A 15,505-nucleotide genomic window follows, 5' to 3' on the forward strand; every position below is an offset into this window, starting at 1 on the left:
CTATTTTCCTACTGGAAAGTAAGGTAGTTACCAAGGGTTGTGACAGACCCTTGTTTCTTAACAACTGCTCCTCAGAAACCAGGCCGTGAGGCTTAGACTGGCCACTCCCGGATGCTGTATTGGACCCTGTAGGAGCAGGTCTTGCCGGAGAGGCAGCCGCCAAAATGGTTTGACTGCCATCTGTAGAATGGTGGAAAACCATGCCCTCTTTGGCCAAAATGGAGTAATTAGGATTACTGCCACCTTCTCCCTCTGTATCTTTCTTAACACCAACGGGATAAGTTGGAAAGGAGGAAATGCGTAACCCAGATGGAAGTTCCAGGGCTGGATTAACGCGTCTATCCCCTGGGCCTTGTCGTTTCTGTGAATAGAGAAAAATACTGGGAGTTGTGCATTTTCCTCTGACGCAAATAGGTCTATTTGTGGTTGACCCCAGGCCCTGGTAATCAATGCAAAGATTTCCGGATTCAGGCTCCATTCTGACTCCTGAATCCGCCTTCTGCTTAGATAATCTGCCACTACATTTAAGGTGCCTTTGAGGTGGACTGCTGATAAGGACCGAACATGCTTTTCTGCCCAAACCAGGATCTTTGAAGCTAGCAACTGAAGTGCTTTGCTTCTTGTACCCCCCTGTTTGTTTAGGTAGGCTATGGTAGTGGCGTTGTCTGAGAGGACCCGGACATGAGAACCTTGAAGGATAGGAGAGAAGGCATCTAAAGCTAAGGCGACTGCCTTTAGCTCAATCCAATTTGAGGACCTCTTTGCTTCTGTCCGAGACCACATTCCTTGCGTGAAGTCGGTCTATGTGAGCTCCCCAACCCCGTACACTGGCATCTGTCGTTACCACCTTTTCTATTGGAAATGACCAGAGCAGGCCTTCTGACAGATTCTCCTGTCTTCTCCACCACCAAAGTGATCTCTTGACCTTGGTGGGTATCTTTACCTTTGCTTCCAGAGATTCTGACCTGTGATTCCATATTCTCAGGAGAAAGCTCTGGAGAGGCCTGAAATGTAACCTTGCCCATTGAATGGCTGGTATGGTTGCGGTTAGGGTTCCTAGGGATGACATCACTTGTCGGACTGATAATTCCTGGCTTGCCTGTAAGGACGCTACCACCTTCTGGACCTTCCCCTTCTTTTCTTCTGGGAGAAAAATCTTCTGTTCCCTTGAACAGATCTGATACCCCAGGAATAGTATTTTCTGGGCTGGATTGAAATTTGACTTCTGCATATTTATGATCCAACCCAGGGTTTCTAGATGACCTTGGGTTTTTCCAAGGTCGTCTAGCAGTCTTTCCCTGGAGGGGGCAAAAAGGAGTAGGTCGTCCAAGTACGGAATTCCGCAATCCCCTGCATGCGAAGAGGTGCAAGCGCTTCTGCCATTATTTTTGTAAATATTCGTGGGGCAGAAGACAGGCCAAAGGGGAGAGCCCTGAATTGCAAGTGCAGAACCTCTTTTCCCAAATTTATCGCCAATCTTAGGAATCTTTGGGACTGCAGGGCTATAAGGATATGCAGATAGGCATCTCGAAGGTCTATTGATGCCATAAAGCATTCCCTTGTCAATAGATTTTTGACCGTGAAGATGGAGTCCATACGAAACCTTTTGTATTGGACTGATCTGTTCAGCGGTTTCAGGTTTAGGATTAAACGAAAATTTCCGGATGGTTTCTTTATCAGGAATATACGGGAATAAAATCCCTGATAAAGCTCCCCCTGTGGGACGTAAGTCATAACCCCCTGATCTATCAGATCCTTTAATAGGCTCTTCATTGCCAGGGATTTTGTTACATCTCTTGGAAGATTTGTCATCAAGTACCTTTCTGAGGGGAGATCTGAAAACTCTATATTGTAACCCTGGGCTAGCATATTCAGAATGTACTGGTTCTCTGTTATGCTTGCCCAATAGGGGAGAAAGCCTTTTAGTCTTCCCCCTACCTGTAACCGACTGTCATTGCGTCTTGCTGGTTGACGCAGGAGGATGGAAAAGGACATTTCCTTTGCCTTTTCCCCTCTGCCCTGACCAGTTTTTCTTTTTCTCTTGAGGCTTGTTTTATTCCTGAGCCCTTTGAGGACAAAAAAACCGTCTGACTGGTTGTTTCTTCTTTTTGACAGGAAAAGATTTCTTTTTATCTGCAGTCCTGTCCAGAACTGAATCCAAATCAGGGCCGAACAATAAGTCTCCTAGAAAAGGGACCCCGCATAATTTGTTTTTAGATGCTGTGTCCCCTTGCCAAGTCTTTAGCCATAAAGCCCGTCTAACAGAATTAGCAAGGGCTGCCGCCTTAGCTGTCATCCTGATAGACTCTGCTGAGGCATCAGAGACATAGGCTACGGCTGCTGACAGGGTAGAAAAGGAGTCAAGGATTTTTTGCTTAGGGGAATCTGCTATTATATGAGCTTTAAGCTGATTTACCCAATACTCCAAGTTCCTGGAGATGCAAGTAGTTGCCATTGCTGGCTTAAGGTTGCCCATAATGGATTGCCAAGTCCGCTTGAGCTGTTGATCCATTTTTTTATCCATGGGGTCTTTTAAGATCCCCATGTCCTCAAATGCTAGATCAGTAGATCTTGACACTTGAGAAAAGGCTGCATCAAGTTTTGGAACCTTATTCCAAAGAGCCGCTGGGTCTTCATCAAAAGGGAACCTTCTCTTATGAGCCCTAGAGAAAAATGGTTTCCTATCAGGGTCAGCCCATACTTTTCTGACTGTTTCAGAAATCACTGCATGGACTGGAAAGGTACGGGACTTAGACTCGCTAAGCCCTGCATACATCTTGTCATGTAAAGACATTTCCTTATGCTCTTCTTCAAGGCCTAGAGTAGCATAAATAGCCTTTAAAAGGCCATCCACCTGATCCAAAGACAATTTATACTTGGAAGACATATTTTCCAGCTCATCACCATCCTCATTTGATTCATTAGAATGGGATGGGGAAAGCCCTTCCTGGTTCAGAGGACCCATCTCTGCCTCCACTGCCGGGATTAACAGTGAGCCTTGAGAGGACTGTGAGGTAGTGGGCTGACTTGCAGATGGATAGGGGAGTGAGGATCTGAAGGATTGAATGGTAGCATCCAATTCCTTTTTAGCGGATGCGATTAGATCCCTGCATGCGGAAGTGGTTTCTTCCCTCCCAAGGAGTCAATACATGCTTGACATAAAGCCTTTTTCCAGCCTTCATTTAACTTAATTTTGCATGAAGGACATTTCTTTCTAATCCCAGGGTCAGAGCTCTTGGCCTGCCATGATAAGGGAAAGAGAGAGAAAAAAGACAAACCATCTTTTTAGAGTCAGCTTGATTACTCAAGGTTGCTCACCACAGGTGCACAGTGAGAAAAGTTATCAGACTCATGTGCCCTGACAGGCCCCTCCGCCACCAGGGGGAAAAAAATACCCTCAAACTTCACTAACATTTAGAGAGAAGAGGGCTAGAGAGAGACCCCACAGTAAAGCTGAGCAGAAACTACAGTCTGCTCCTTACCTGGGCCTTGCTGGTGCCTTGCCTGTTCCACTCGCTGCGGTTCCTGAATCCATGCTGAGGCAGCAGCGTGATGCCTGTGGCGAAAACACCGGTTCCGGACTCCAATAGCACCTGTGCGCCAGACCGGAACCGGAAATAAACAGGCACCAGACCTATTCCTCCCTCCTCCCCCTGCGCTTCCGGCGGAAATGACGCCTGGCGCCTGCTCCATGGATGCCGCCCCACTTCCAGATACCTCACATCCGGCGGATGCAGTCCTCTGGCTGCCCTTTCCAAGATGGCGGCGGCGTCAAGGAAAAAACATGTGCAGGCAAGAAAAAAAACAAACAAAAATGCCTGATATGCCTGACGCCCCTGCCTGGGAGCAGCAATACCCGGAGCAGTTCTGGCTCTCCCCGAGCACTGACGAGGGAGAAGGAGCCCATCCACCCGGCCCCCGTAAGCCTGTGGAAAATGGGAGGAATCGGCTCTCCTGAGGTAGGTAAAAAAAAAATAGTGGAGTAGGGAGCCTGTTCTCTCAGGACAGAACCTCGAGAGCTCGAAACTCCCACATGTGTTCCCGCCAGAGGAAACACATAAACTGATGATAATTGGGAAGGAGCCTCCTTTTAAAGTTTGGTGGAGGTGTGTTTCCTGTCAAGTGGGTGGAGCCACGCTCTCAAGGTGCTGTCCTGAAAGACGTTAAGGGAAAAAGGTATTTAGCAGTTTATATTTACTAAAATAATTGCATTTCCATGTTCTGTGTACTGTGGGAGACCAGATATAGTGAATTCAGGGTCCTGGGTTTACTAACACTTTAAGGCTGAGTTCACACTGATGCAATTGTAGGCATCGCAAGTGATTTGCACCACATTCCTGTGCACAGCACATGCGATGTCTGTGCGGTGTGATTTTCAGCCATACAGTTTGTATGGCTGAAATTGCATCGTATTCACACCAAAATGGTGCAGGACTTTTTTTTTTTTTGTCCACGCTTGAATTGGATCGCTTGGGTGTAAAGGCTCATGCGATCTGATTCCATAGTTCCCACTGCATTCTGCGAAACCGATTTGGGGATGTCTATAACTTTATATTGACACCTGCAGCAGTTTGAACAGAGTGAAGTGTGAACTGCCTGCGATTCTGATGCAGTGCGGGAACCCACACAGGAATTGCGGTGTTCCTCGCACCGCATCAGTGTGAACCCAGCCTGAAGGATAAAAGTTCACCTTTGTGAACATGTTCCATACATTTTTAGGGTGGAACATGGACCATGTTCCCAATGTTGCAGCTGCTGGCCCGATCCCCCTCCTTCCCTGTGACAGCAGTACATGGAGAAGTTCCCCGTACTAGCTGTCACTTTTTAAAATCAGCTCTGCTCACACAGCCACGTAATTTAGTCACACAGCTCTGTGTGTGAATGAACTACAAGCCCCAACATCCTTAGTGGCTGACTCTTGTAGTTCCCAATGAAATATCTTGTTGCTGTGAAGCGTCATGGTACTGCATTGATTCTTCCTGTCAGTGTATCTGCTTTCCCATACGGGATGTACAGGTATACAGATACACTGACAGATCTGTAGGAGACCTGCAAGACGCCAGCAATCAGCAGAACAATTTAGCAATGCTTTAGACTCCAAAAAAAATACAAATGCGCATTTATTTTTAAAAGTGAAGTTCATCTTTAACCTGTCAATGGTCATAAAGTTATGGCTTATCGGTGAATACACACACCCTCACCTGAAGCAAAGAGAGGTTTAACTTCCAGCTAAGTGTCTTACCGTTCCCAGGCTTTGAATAGGAAACAAATGTGCCGCGCAGCCGCTTCTGGGAGGAGGTGACAGAGGAGCAGCTCCCCCTAGAGGAGATAAAAGTGTCTCCACTATGTATGGAGAATCCAAGGCATTCGCCATTTTTTCGAAGACCAATCTATTTACACTTCCCCACAAAGGAGTCAGAATAAAACATTATTTTGTCATCATTTGAACGCTTCCAGTGTTCCCTGTAAACTATTTGCACAAATACCAGTATACAAGGGCTTAATGGGATAACCAGCCTTAGGCCAGTCAGCAAGTCTCGCGATGCCGCTCGGGATTTGGGTTTTTTTGCCCCGGAAGTAAAGAGTCCCTCATTCATTTCTTCCGGGGTTTAGTTGTTTTCATTTGTTAGTGGTTGTGTACACAACTATGGGAAAGAAACACAAGAAGCATAGGTCGGAATGGAGGTCCTACGACGCCGGTGAGCTCGGATCTTCCGGAGAGCAGTCTCAGTGTGTGTATCGATCGGGGCAGATGGGGGGGATGGGGGCATTGAAGTGCTTACTATTATCCTGCTGCATCTAATCCAAAGTCTCTTGAATTGTAATCTTTTCTGCTGAAATAACTTATCTGGCAATGTTTGTAGGTTTTTATTTGTTTCTTGGTGTATGCTTTGTATCAAATCCACTATGCTTGGTATCGAACACAATACCACAATAAAAATGGATTGCAGCTTACCAATCCATAAGGCTGCGTTCACACATATGGCGGCGATCGGCGTTTTACCGCACTGGATGCACACAGGTCACCGTAAGGATGGCCAGAAAACGATTGTTTTCTATGTATCCTGTTTACACTGCAATACAGCCCATAGGTGTGGTGGAGCGAGCTGCGACAAAATGCAGACACGTTACATTTCATCGCAGTGCATATGAAGGAACCGCACAGAAGCGCAATGCATTAAGCTGCTGTCTGAATGAAGTGTTACTCTGTAGACTTCAAATAAAGTTGCCACAAAAAAAAAGGGGGGGGGGACCGTGTGATGTGCAGTGCACCGCCCCCTACCGTTTGATGACTGCAGCCGAAACTGAGAGCTGTCCACACAGTAAACTGCTGCAGTATAGTGTGTGGCCTTTGTGAACTGGCCCTAAATGTGGTGGCTGCTTTTGTTTTTTTGGCTTTTACTCCTTTTATTTTCACCTGGTGATCTGGCCAGTAGCACATTTCCTGGCTCATGCCGCGTACACATGGTCGGAATTTCCGACAACAAATGTTCGATGTGAGCTTGTTGTCGGAAAATCCGACCATGTGTATGCTCCATCGGACATTTGCTGTCTGAATTTCTGACAACAAATGTTTGAGAGCTGGTTCTCAAATTTTCCGACAACAATACTTGTCGGAAATTCCGAGCGTGTGTACACAATTCCGACGCACAAAATTTCACGCATGCTCAGAATCAAGCAGAAGAGCCGCACTGGCTATTGAACTTAATATTTCTTGGCTCATTGTACGTCACCGCATTCTTGACGTTTGGAATTTCCGACATTTGTGTGACCGTGTGTATGCAAGACAAGTTTGAGCCAGCATCTGTCGGAAAAAAATCCATGGTTTTGCTGTCGGAATGTCCAATCGTGTGTGTACAGGGCATTAGGGTGTCTCCTCTCTTGATGGAGGAGCAGTGGAAACACCTTTTGGACAGCAGCATTGTCAGTCTGGAAAGAGGGTAGTGTAGACACACTAGCAGATTTTGGTGGTCTTGACTGACAAATTAAAGGAGAAGTCCAGCCTAAGCTTGTTTGGCTGTACATCTCCTGTGGATCCCAGGAGTGCAGTTCGTTTTGCACTCCTGTGACCCGTTCTCAGCAGAGAGCGGACTGATGTCACCAATGTCAGTTCAGGCACCGCGTCATCCCTACAATTGGAGTCTGGATCTGCCAGGTGCCTGGACTGACACCTGTCTCAGCCTTTCAGGGAGCCGCTGAGATCCTGAGACGGCCGCTCCGCCCCCTCCACAGCTCAGCACTCCGAGGAGCGAGAAGAGCAGAGAGTTGTGACTGACGGTCTGCAGCTCTCTGCTCACAAAGCTGTGAAAATCGAGCGATCGGCAATGTTCGATGCTGCATCCATCTAGGTAAGTATAAATATGCAAAATTAAATTTGTCCTTTACTTCTCTTTTAAAGGACAAGTAGGGCCAAATACAAGCCCTCTGAAGGCAACCTACTCTTATGTGCACAACTAGACTCTATATTATCCAAATGTGCTAAAAAGAAGTCATTTCCTGAAATTATCCTTTCAGGAAATTTCTTCTCGAGAATATAGAACCATATTTTTTATTTAATTTTCTTTGGACATCTCGGTTACAGTGTAAACAGGGATCCAAAAGCCAAGAAATTGGCCTTGAACAAGGCAAAGCCTATAAAGGTAGTCTTTTTTTATTTCTAGATTACAACAAAAACCGTAAATGACACCAGGGTTAACTTTGGGTGATTGACTCTCCCTTTCTTGTCATCAATGGGAAAGCATTTTGGTGAGCCCACTTGTATTATAGCTGTTAAGAGACGGGTATTGTCTGGAACAGTGGTCTCAAAACTCTGGCCCATGGGCTGAGTACGGCCCTTTGCTAGCTTTTGTCTGGCCCTCAGGGCACTATTCCTCCCACTGACACAAACTGTGGGGAACCATTCCTCCCATTAATACCAACAATAGGTCATTTTCCCTTCCACTGATACCAATGCTGAGGCACTATTCCTCACACCGACAACAGCAATGGGGCATAATTCTTTCCACTGATATAAGCAATTAGGGGGAGATTTACTAAAACTGTAGAGTGCAGAATCTGGTGCAGCTGTGCATAGAAACCAATTGGCTTCCAGGTTTTGTTGTCAAAGCTTAAAGCTTAACTCCTTTTTTTTGTTGAGGAAAAAAACATTCCCCTCTGGGTGATCTATGTACACTGCAAGGATTTTAACAAACTTTGTTACAGATTCCTACCTTTTTGTTGTTCTGAAGAAATCCCCTGTGTGTTTGTCTGTGTCCTATTGGGAAAGTGAGTCTAATGGGAGTGGTTTTATAATTATCAACCAGCTGCTGCAGTGCACTAATAAGAAAAGCTGCTGGGCCTGCATCCCTTTAGACGAGATTTCCTATTGGGAATATCTCACCAAAAATGACATTTTTGTTGCAGGGGATGTCTGAAATCTGACTTGTATCTTAGTGCAGACTTCTGGGAAAATGAGTTAGCCAATCACACGAGCAAGAAATTCTGTTTGGGGGGGGGGGGGGGTTCTGTACACATTCTATATACAGAACACCTCCAGCCATATTGCATTGCATTTTCAGAAAGCTGCAGGTTAAAAAGGAAAGGTAATTTTTTATTTTTTTTTTTATAACATTAAATTACGATATGACTCGTGTTGTAATTGTATATGCTATATGTTTTCTTTATTTGCTATTTTTTTTCCCACGAAAATGGGGTTACCCTTTAATTAAACAAGCTGAAGTTAGAAGCTGCCTACCATGCAAAGCTGCACCAGATTCTGAGTGCTTCAGTTTTAGTAAATCTCCCACTTGGGCACCATTTTTCCAACTAATACAATGATGGGGCACGATTACTCCCTCTACTGACTATGGGTGCTACGTAATTTTTTTTTTTTACACCCGCAGGCCACAATCTGTGCCCCCTAAAGTCTGAAGGATGGTAAACCGACCCTTTGTTTAGAAAGTTTGGAGACTCCTGGTCTAGAATTTCCTGCTTCTTCGCAAAAGTCTTTTTTTTTTTTACTGGCAAGTATGAGTACCAATACTTTTAGTCAAGTACTCTCCGATACCCAGTACTAATACCTTTGCGGTGTGATTTGAGCCCATACAAAATGAATAGGCTCAAAGCACACTGCAAAAAATCAAATGGGTACGTCGGCAGAGTGGCTCTCCTGCACTGGATTATGTATCTAGTACGTGATCTAGCACTTTTGGGTATGGGCCACGGCCACTGCGCTTGATGTGCTGTGATTAGTCACAGCACAAGCCGATCAGCGGGTCCTGGCCAATGATTGACCGCTGGCACCCGTTGATCGGCGAAGAGGGTGACAGGACAGAGATCTGTGAATGTAAACAATTCAGCGCCCTGCTATGTTAGTGGAGATGCACCGGTTTCTGCAAAGCAGGGAATAAAAACCTGCACATCCCTTAGTAAAAACAGCACACAGTGAATGCACCAAGCACTGTTATGCACACGTTTAACACTTTGATCTCCCTAGATGTTAACCCCTTCCCAGCCATTGTCATTAGTTCAGTGATATGTATACTTTTAGCACTGATCACTGTATTGGTGTCACTGGTTCCCACAAAGTGTCAGACTGCCCGCCATAGTATGTAGTATCACAGTCCCACTATGAGTCTCTGACCACCATTACTTGTATAAAAAAATAAAAAAAAATTGCAGTATATATACCATAGTTTGTAGCCGCTATAACATTCACGCAAACCAGTCAACATACGCTTATTGGGATTTTATTTACCAAAAATATGTAGCAGAGTACATATTGGCCTAAATTTATGAAGAAATTTTGATTTTTTTTTCCTAAATTTTTGGTGTTTTTACAATTTAGAGCACAAAAAAAAAACAGTGGTGATCAAATACCACCAAAAGAAAGCTCTATTTGTGTGAAAAAATATATTAATGTTATTGGGGTACAGTGTTGCAAGACCGTGCAACTGTCAGTTAAAGTAACGCAGTTCCACACAGCAAAAATGGCCTGGTCACGAAGGGGGGTAAATCTTCCGGAAGTGGTTAAGGATCTAACCAGCAAACAGAAATTCCTGTTTTGATCTACTTGTTCTTTCGCTCGATCGCTGGTTAGGCTTTTCCTGGTGTGTGTGTGTGTATATATATATATATATATATATATATATATATATATATATATATATATATATATATATATATATATATATATATATATATATATATATATATACAATACACTCATAGTATTTGTTTGAATACTAATTCAATAAAATTCTAAAGGACCATTGTCCGGCTCCTAGCTCCCTCCTTGACCTTTTTTCCTTCTGACCAAGCTCAAGGCAAGCTCCCTATTTACTGTCCTCATTATAATATTAAACACATTTGGGTAAAACTGAATTAATACATCTCTTCTATACCAATAACTTGGTCCACCCTAATAAATCACTTTCTTTAAAGTAGCTGTTCTCATGGTCTTAATTTTTGTATTGCCCTTAGACACAATTTTCCTGTCACAAACTGCTGCTCCTAGGTGATAACTGTGGAAGAGTGTTTGTTCTTAACTCATAATTTACATGGGAGCTGAATATTGCATCAACATAAAAGTAATGCATGCTCCCAGGGTGGTACTTTTTCAAACTTCAGTTCTTAGGAGAAATAAAACTGATTGTTTAAGTCTGAAAGAGATTGTCCTGTCTTCCTTGGACTTGGTTAGGGCTCACAAGATCTACTTGAACATTACGGCTTCTATTCAGAAGTCAGATTCCTTGTTTGTTGTATCAGATGTTTCCATGTAAGGGTTCTGCATTGTGCTCTGCAGTTATTTCCAGACAGATCTCTCAAACAATATTTCAGGCCTGCTCACCAAAGCAACAGAATTCACCTCCACCTGTCACTGCATATTCCTCCACCTGTCACTGCATATTCTACTTTGGCAGAGGGCATCTTGAATGTTTTGTTATTAAATGTTTGTGTTTTTTAGGTTTGATGTCATGATCTTCCATGTACACATTTAAAACATTTTGCAAAATGGATGTAGCTGCCCTGGCAGAAAAGGGCTTTCATAGTGGGAGATTTACTAAATTTGGAGCACTCAGAATCTTGTGCTGCTGTACATGGTAGCCAATTGGCTTCTAACTTTAGCTTGTTCAATTAGGCTTTGACAATAAAATTTGGAAGTTGATTGGTTACTATGCACAGCTGCATCAGATTCTTTGCGCTCCAGTTTTAGTATATCTCCCCCATAGGGTTTTGCAGGCCACCATGTTGGATATTTCTTAGGCGTCATGTACACGGGACGTTTTTTACAACCTCTCCTGAACAATTTAACTTGACAGATAGTAACCCACGTTTAAAACGTCCGTTTCGCCAAGTTTACATGTTGCGTTTAGAGGCGTTATGCCACTTTGCATTTAAAAGCGTTTTAAAATTATACATATACATATGTAAATTATAATTTTTTATTTTTTAAATAGCCAAAAATGAAAAACGCTTGTAAACGAAATGCGGCTAAATGTGAGTTACCGCATTTAGCCGTGTTTGGCGCTTGAAATGCCTGTAAACTCGGCTTCTGAACCCATTTTTTGCGTTCCAAAAAAAGCCTCTAAACTCAACTGCCTAGAAACAACTGTAAACGGCCCTGTGTACTTGTACTGATAAGATAACATATAGGAGAGTTCAGGAACAGTTGAAAAAAATTGCCCAACTGCTCCTAAGCGCCTGTTTTACCAGCAGCAGCGTACATGAGGCCTTATGGGATGTGAGGTTGTTTACTTTAAGCCTAGTCAACACTGCTAGTTTTTTTCTTTTTTTTCGTTCGACCCAGCGGGCTGAACGAAAAAAAAATTGCTCAGGTCAGCTCTGCTGTACTAACAATCTGCTGTTAGTACAGTTATCTTCTCTGCTTTTCTGACAGGGGGACGGTTCCCCCTCCACCAGAAAACTCTGGTCAGCAGTCTCAGTAATTGGCCGATCAGGAGCCAGTTGGCAGACCTTTTTCGGTCATGCACCTTCCACAGCAGCCGGCTTCTGTCAGACTGGCTGCAATACACACGGGCCGATTGCCGGTTTCTATTGAACTGGCCGATGCCACCCGACAATCGGCTGGTGTGCATAGAGCCTTAGTCTTTGGTTGTGGTGTGGTATACTTGCCTAGACATTATTTGGGACTGCTTTTGGACAAACCAATGGTCTATCTACAATGCCGTTCTCAATGAACTTGGTGAGTATAAAACATGCTATGTTTTACACATATCAAAACTGATAAAACACTTTCAATAGTATATTTAACAGACCAAAAGGAAGCAAATAAGGAGTTCATTGTTGGGATTTATTGTACATACCCATCAGTTCATTCATTTGAAACATTTGCTGTCAGTTAGTAGTTACAACTATAAATAGATAAGATAATTATTTGATAATTATTGAATTCACCACAATTAAATATATTTCTCTTTGTTCAGATTATGTAGATAAACCATCTGAAAAAACTTTAAAACTGGTTCTTAAAGTTGGAGGTAGTGAAGTGACTGAACTGTCAGGATCTGGACATGATTCTAGTTATTATGAAGATCGGTCAGATTATGAACAACGAGAGCGACACAAAGAAAAAAAGAAAAAAAAGAAAAAGAAGGCAGAGAAAGAGAAAGAGAAGCATGTGGATGAAGAAGAAAGAAGACGAAGGAAGGTATGTCACCTGTAGTATAAACAGAAGATACTTGTTTATAAATATTTTAAAGCGTTTGTTAAACCAAAAAAAAAAAACCTATCCTGTTCCCTTAAAGCATGTTATACAGCACAGTGCTTGTGCCGTGTCATTTGTCTTCCTGTAACACCTAAAATACTTGGCTGATCCTGCCTGGTTATGCCCTCCCCTCTGCAAACTGCCCACGGTGTATCATGGCTGCTGAGCCCTGACACTGTGGTCAGAGTATGTGCCTCCGTCACCCGCAACCCTGCTATCTGTCGCTGTCCTTCTCCACCCTCCCCTCCTGCTGGTACCAGCACCCCCCACACTCCTGCTGCTCTTATAACTGCAACTAAATCGTCTTATCCCCTCTGTACCACAGCAAGTGTCCTGTGTCTGTTATGTAAAAAAATCTTCCGATCTGTACCTATATGAGCTCCGCTTCCGGTACTCAGCTGATTCCTTGGCTCTCTTCACTCTCTGGCTCACAGCTCCAGTGGGTGGGGCCGGGGAAGAGAGGAGAGAGCGAGCCAACAGTAAGCTCGGTGCTGGGAGCGGAGTTTATATGACTGTCGGCTCTCTCCTCTCTTCCCCTCCTCCCCGGCTGACGTCAGCAGGAGTGCTCGGCCCCATCCACTGGAGCTGTGAACCAGAGAGTGAAGAGAGCCGAGGAATCAGCTGAGTGCCGAAAGTGGAGCTCATATAGGTACAAATCGGAAGATTTTTTTTTTTTTTTACACAACCCAGGGATAATTGTTGTTATGGTACAGAGGGGATAAGACAGCTTAGTTGCAGTGGGTTAACAAGCACTTTAAGTGTAAAGGTATATAGCCAAATTAATCCTCCTTTGTCACTGAGACAGAAAGTGATGAGAAATCCAAAGTTTTAAAATTGACACCAGAGAAGGAGGTAAGGTGAAAGTGGAAGTTCAGTCAAAATCTAACTAAGGCTAAATCTGCTCCCTCCCCATTTCTATCTACCCCATGAAAGAAAAGGTGCCTATACTTACCTATTCTGACTCCGATCTGGTCACATGATCTCCGGCGGTGGCTTTAATGTAGAGGAGAGATCGCTGACAATGGCTGCAAATGCCTGAGCGATGACGTCACCCATAAGCTTACTGTGGGGCATCTATTGTCGGCTGCCCCTCCTCTGCACTGAAGCTGGCACTGGGAACTAATAATGTGACCGGACCGAAGCAGCTTCAGAATAGGTAGGTATAAGCATCCTTTCTTTCCCAGGGTAGATAGAATAGTGTTAGAATAGGGGTGGGAGTAGGTTCAGCCTTAGTTAGATTTTGTCTGAACTTCCACTTTTAATCTTTAAATGTTGACAACTGTCTCAGTGAGGTTAAAGTGTATGCTATCCAATAAAATCTAATTCCAAATGTATGTTGGGTTATACATATAGTTCCTAAGTAAATCTAGCCTGCATTTTTTTTTTTTTTTTTTTATTGGCTATGCTTTTGCTAAATACCTGGTGATCCTGCCAGTTCCTCTTAGTTGTGGTTTCAAACTGACCATGCTAAGCATGGAAGTAGATCCACCCTAGTGTGGTCAGTTTGTATGCTTTATCCTGGTTTGGGAGCTACAGGACACCATGCATATGCTAGGCGTGCCTGTAGTCCCATAGTCAGATCCAGCCTCCACAGTTTAATAGACGGCAGCAGAGAATTACAATGGAGCGCCTTGATGACGTTGGCTGAAGCCGCTGAGTGTCTTCTGCAAGCTCTGCCCCAGATTTCGTAGCTGTAAACACAAAAAGGAACAAGTAATTATGTGACTTCAGCAAAAAGCAGTGTGAAGAGGGTTCTCTATCTCTATCTCCTTTTTTTTTTTTTTTTTTTTCCCTATTTACTCAAATAACGTAGACTAAATGTTCTTAATGGTGCCTAGCGTCACTGTGTGCTTTGTCCATCGATTTGTATTCACATACACTTTAATTTCCTCACTTATTAGGAGCCTCCTTTTACTGCCTGTAGTGTCTTCTAGACAGCAAGTGAAGGAAAATTTCCCCAACAAAATGCAAACAGCAAAAAATAAACAAGGAGTTAATACTTTTACCTCCACCACTGTAGAAACTACTGCTGGCCACACACACACACACACACACCTGACAGTAGACCCAGGACCAGCATGGCAGGTGCCGCCGGGTGGAGAGGAGGGAGATCAGCGAACGTCCATTGGCTGATTTCCTCCTCCTGTTACTGACCCTGAAGCAATGTGAAAAACAGGACTTCCGTGTTCTGGTGTCACTGTGTGATCTGTACTCTAGTCGATTCTTTGAAGAGCAGGTGAGACATCAGGGGCTTTTGGACCCCTGATGTCTCAATAAAGAGAACCCAAAATGCAGTTTAGTGTAAAAAAATTAGTTACACTAAAGCTCAAAAAAAAAAATAAATAAAATTTGGAGCCCACTCCCACATACATGCACGTACAAACGTAAATGCGCGTGTTGTTGAGGGCACCTGCACACAAAAATGTCAACTGCACTACAGATGTTACACATCTTCACGCAAGCCTAGTCAATCATTCTAGGCCCATTATTCACAGTTAACTCTAAACTGATGACATCAGTGTGTTTTTAGGTAGGAAAAAAAAAGCAAAATGCACACTATTGCTTCTAGGATGTATTACGGATACAAACAACAAATAACATGTGGTATCACTGTGATTGTCAAAAGCAGAATTTTATTTTGGGTAGTTCTTTGGTGGTAGGTTATGGTAGTAACAAGAAATATATACAGCTACATTTAAAAAAATATATATATATTTTTTTTTTTTTTTACTATTTTGGGCCAGTTTTGCTTTGATAATATAAAAAAATCAGGAGATATCCATAACTATTTACTACCAA

At 43.5% G+C, this 15,505-nt stretch overlaps 2 protein-coding genes across 14 annotated transcripts in view; one reads left to right on the plus strand and one right to left on the minus strand.

Moving 5' to 3' along the window:
• Positions 1–5,330, minus strand: part of TRIP13 (thyroid hormone receptor interactor 13) — a 244,675-nt gene extending 239,345 nt beyond the window's left edge. For 3 of the 4 annotated variants that reach the window (XM_073630674.1, XM_073630673.1, XM_073630671.1), the window contains exon 1: positions 5,243–5,330. The gene's annotated coding sequence lies outside the window, so the exon portion shown is untranslated. Of the gene's footprint in view, positions 1–5,201 lie in introns of all 4 variants that reach the window. The other variant, XM_073630672.1, reaches the window with a different exon arrangement.
• Positions 5,331–5,539: 209 nt separating this feature from the next.
• BRD9 (bromodomain containing 9) overlaps positions 5,540–15,505 on the plus strand; it is a 101,222-nt gene continuing 91,256 nt past the window's right edge. For 6 of the 10 annotated variants that reach the window (XM_073630663.1, XM_073630664.1, XM_073630667.1 and 3 more), the window contains exons 1-2: positions 5,561–5,732; positions 12,426–12,649. In XM_073630663.1, coding sequence (XP_073486764.1) covers positions 5,648–5,732; positions 12,426–12,649 — 309 coding nt within the window. In that variant the 5' untranslated portion in view covers positions 5,561–5,647. Of the gene's footprint in view, positions 5,733–12,425; positions 12,650–15,505 lie in introns of all 10 variants that reach the window. The other 4 variants (XM_073630662.1, XM_073630661.1, XM_073630666.1 and 1 more) reach the window with 4 other exon arrangements.

Source organism: Aquarana catesbeiana, linkage group LG05, assembly GCF_042186555.1.
Source record: "Aquarana catesbeiana isolate 2022-GZ linkage group LG05, ASM4218655v1, whole genome shotgun sequence".
Taxonomy (NCBI): domain Eukaryota; kingdom Metazoa; phylum Chordata; class Amphibia; order Anura; family Ranidae; genus Aquarana; species Aquarana catesbeiana.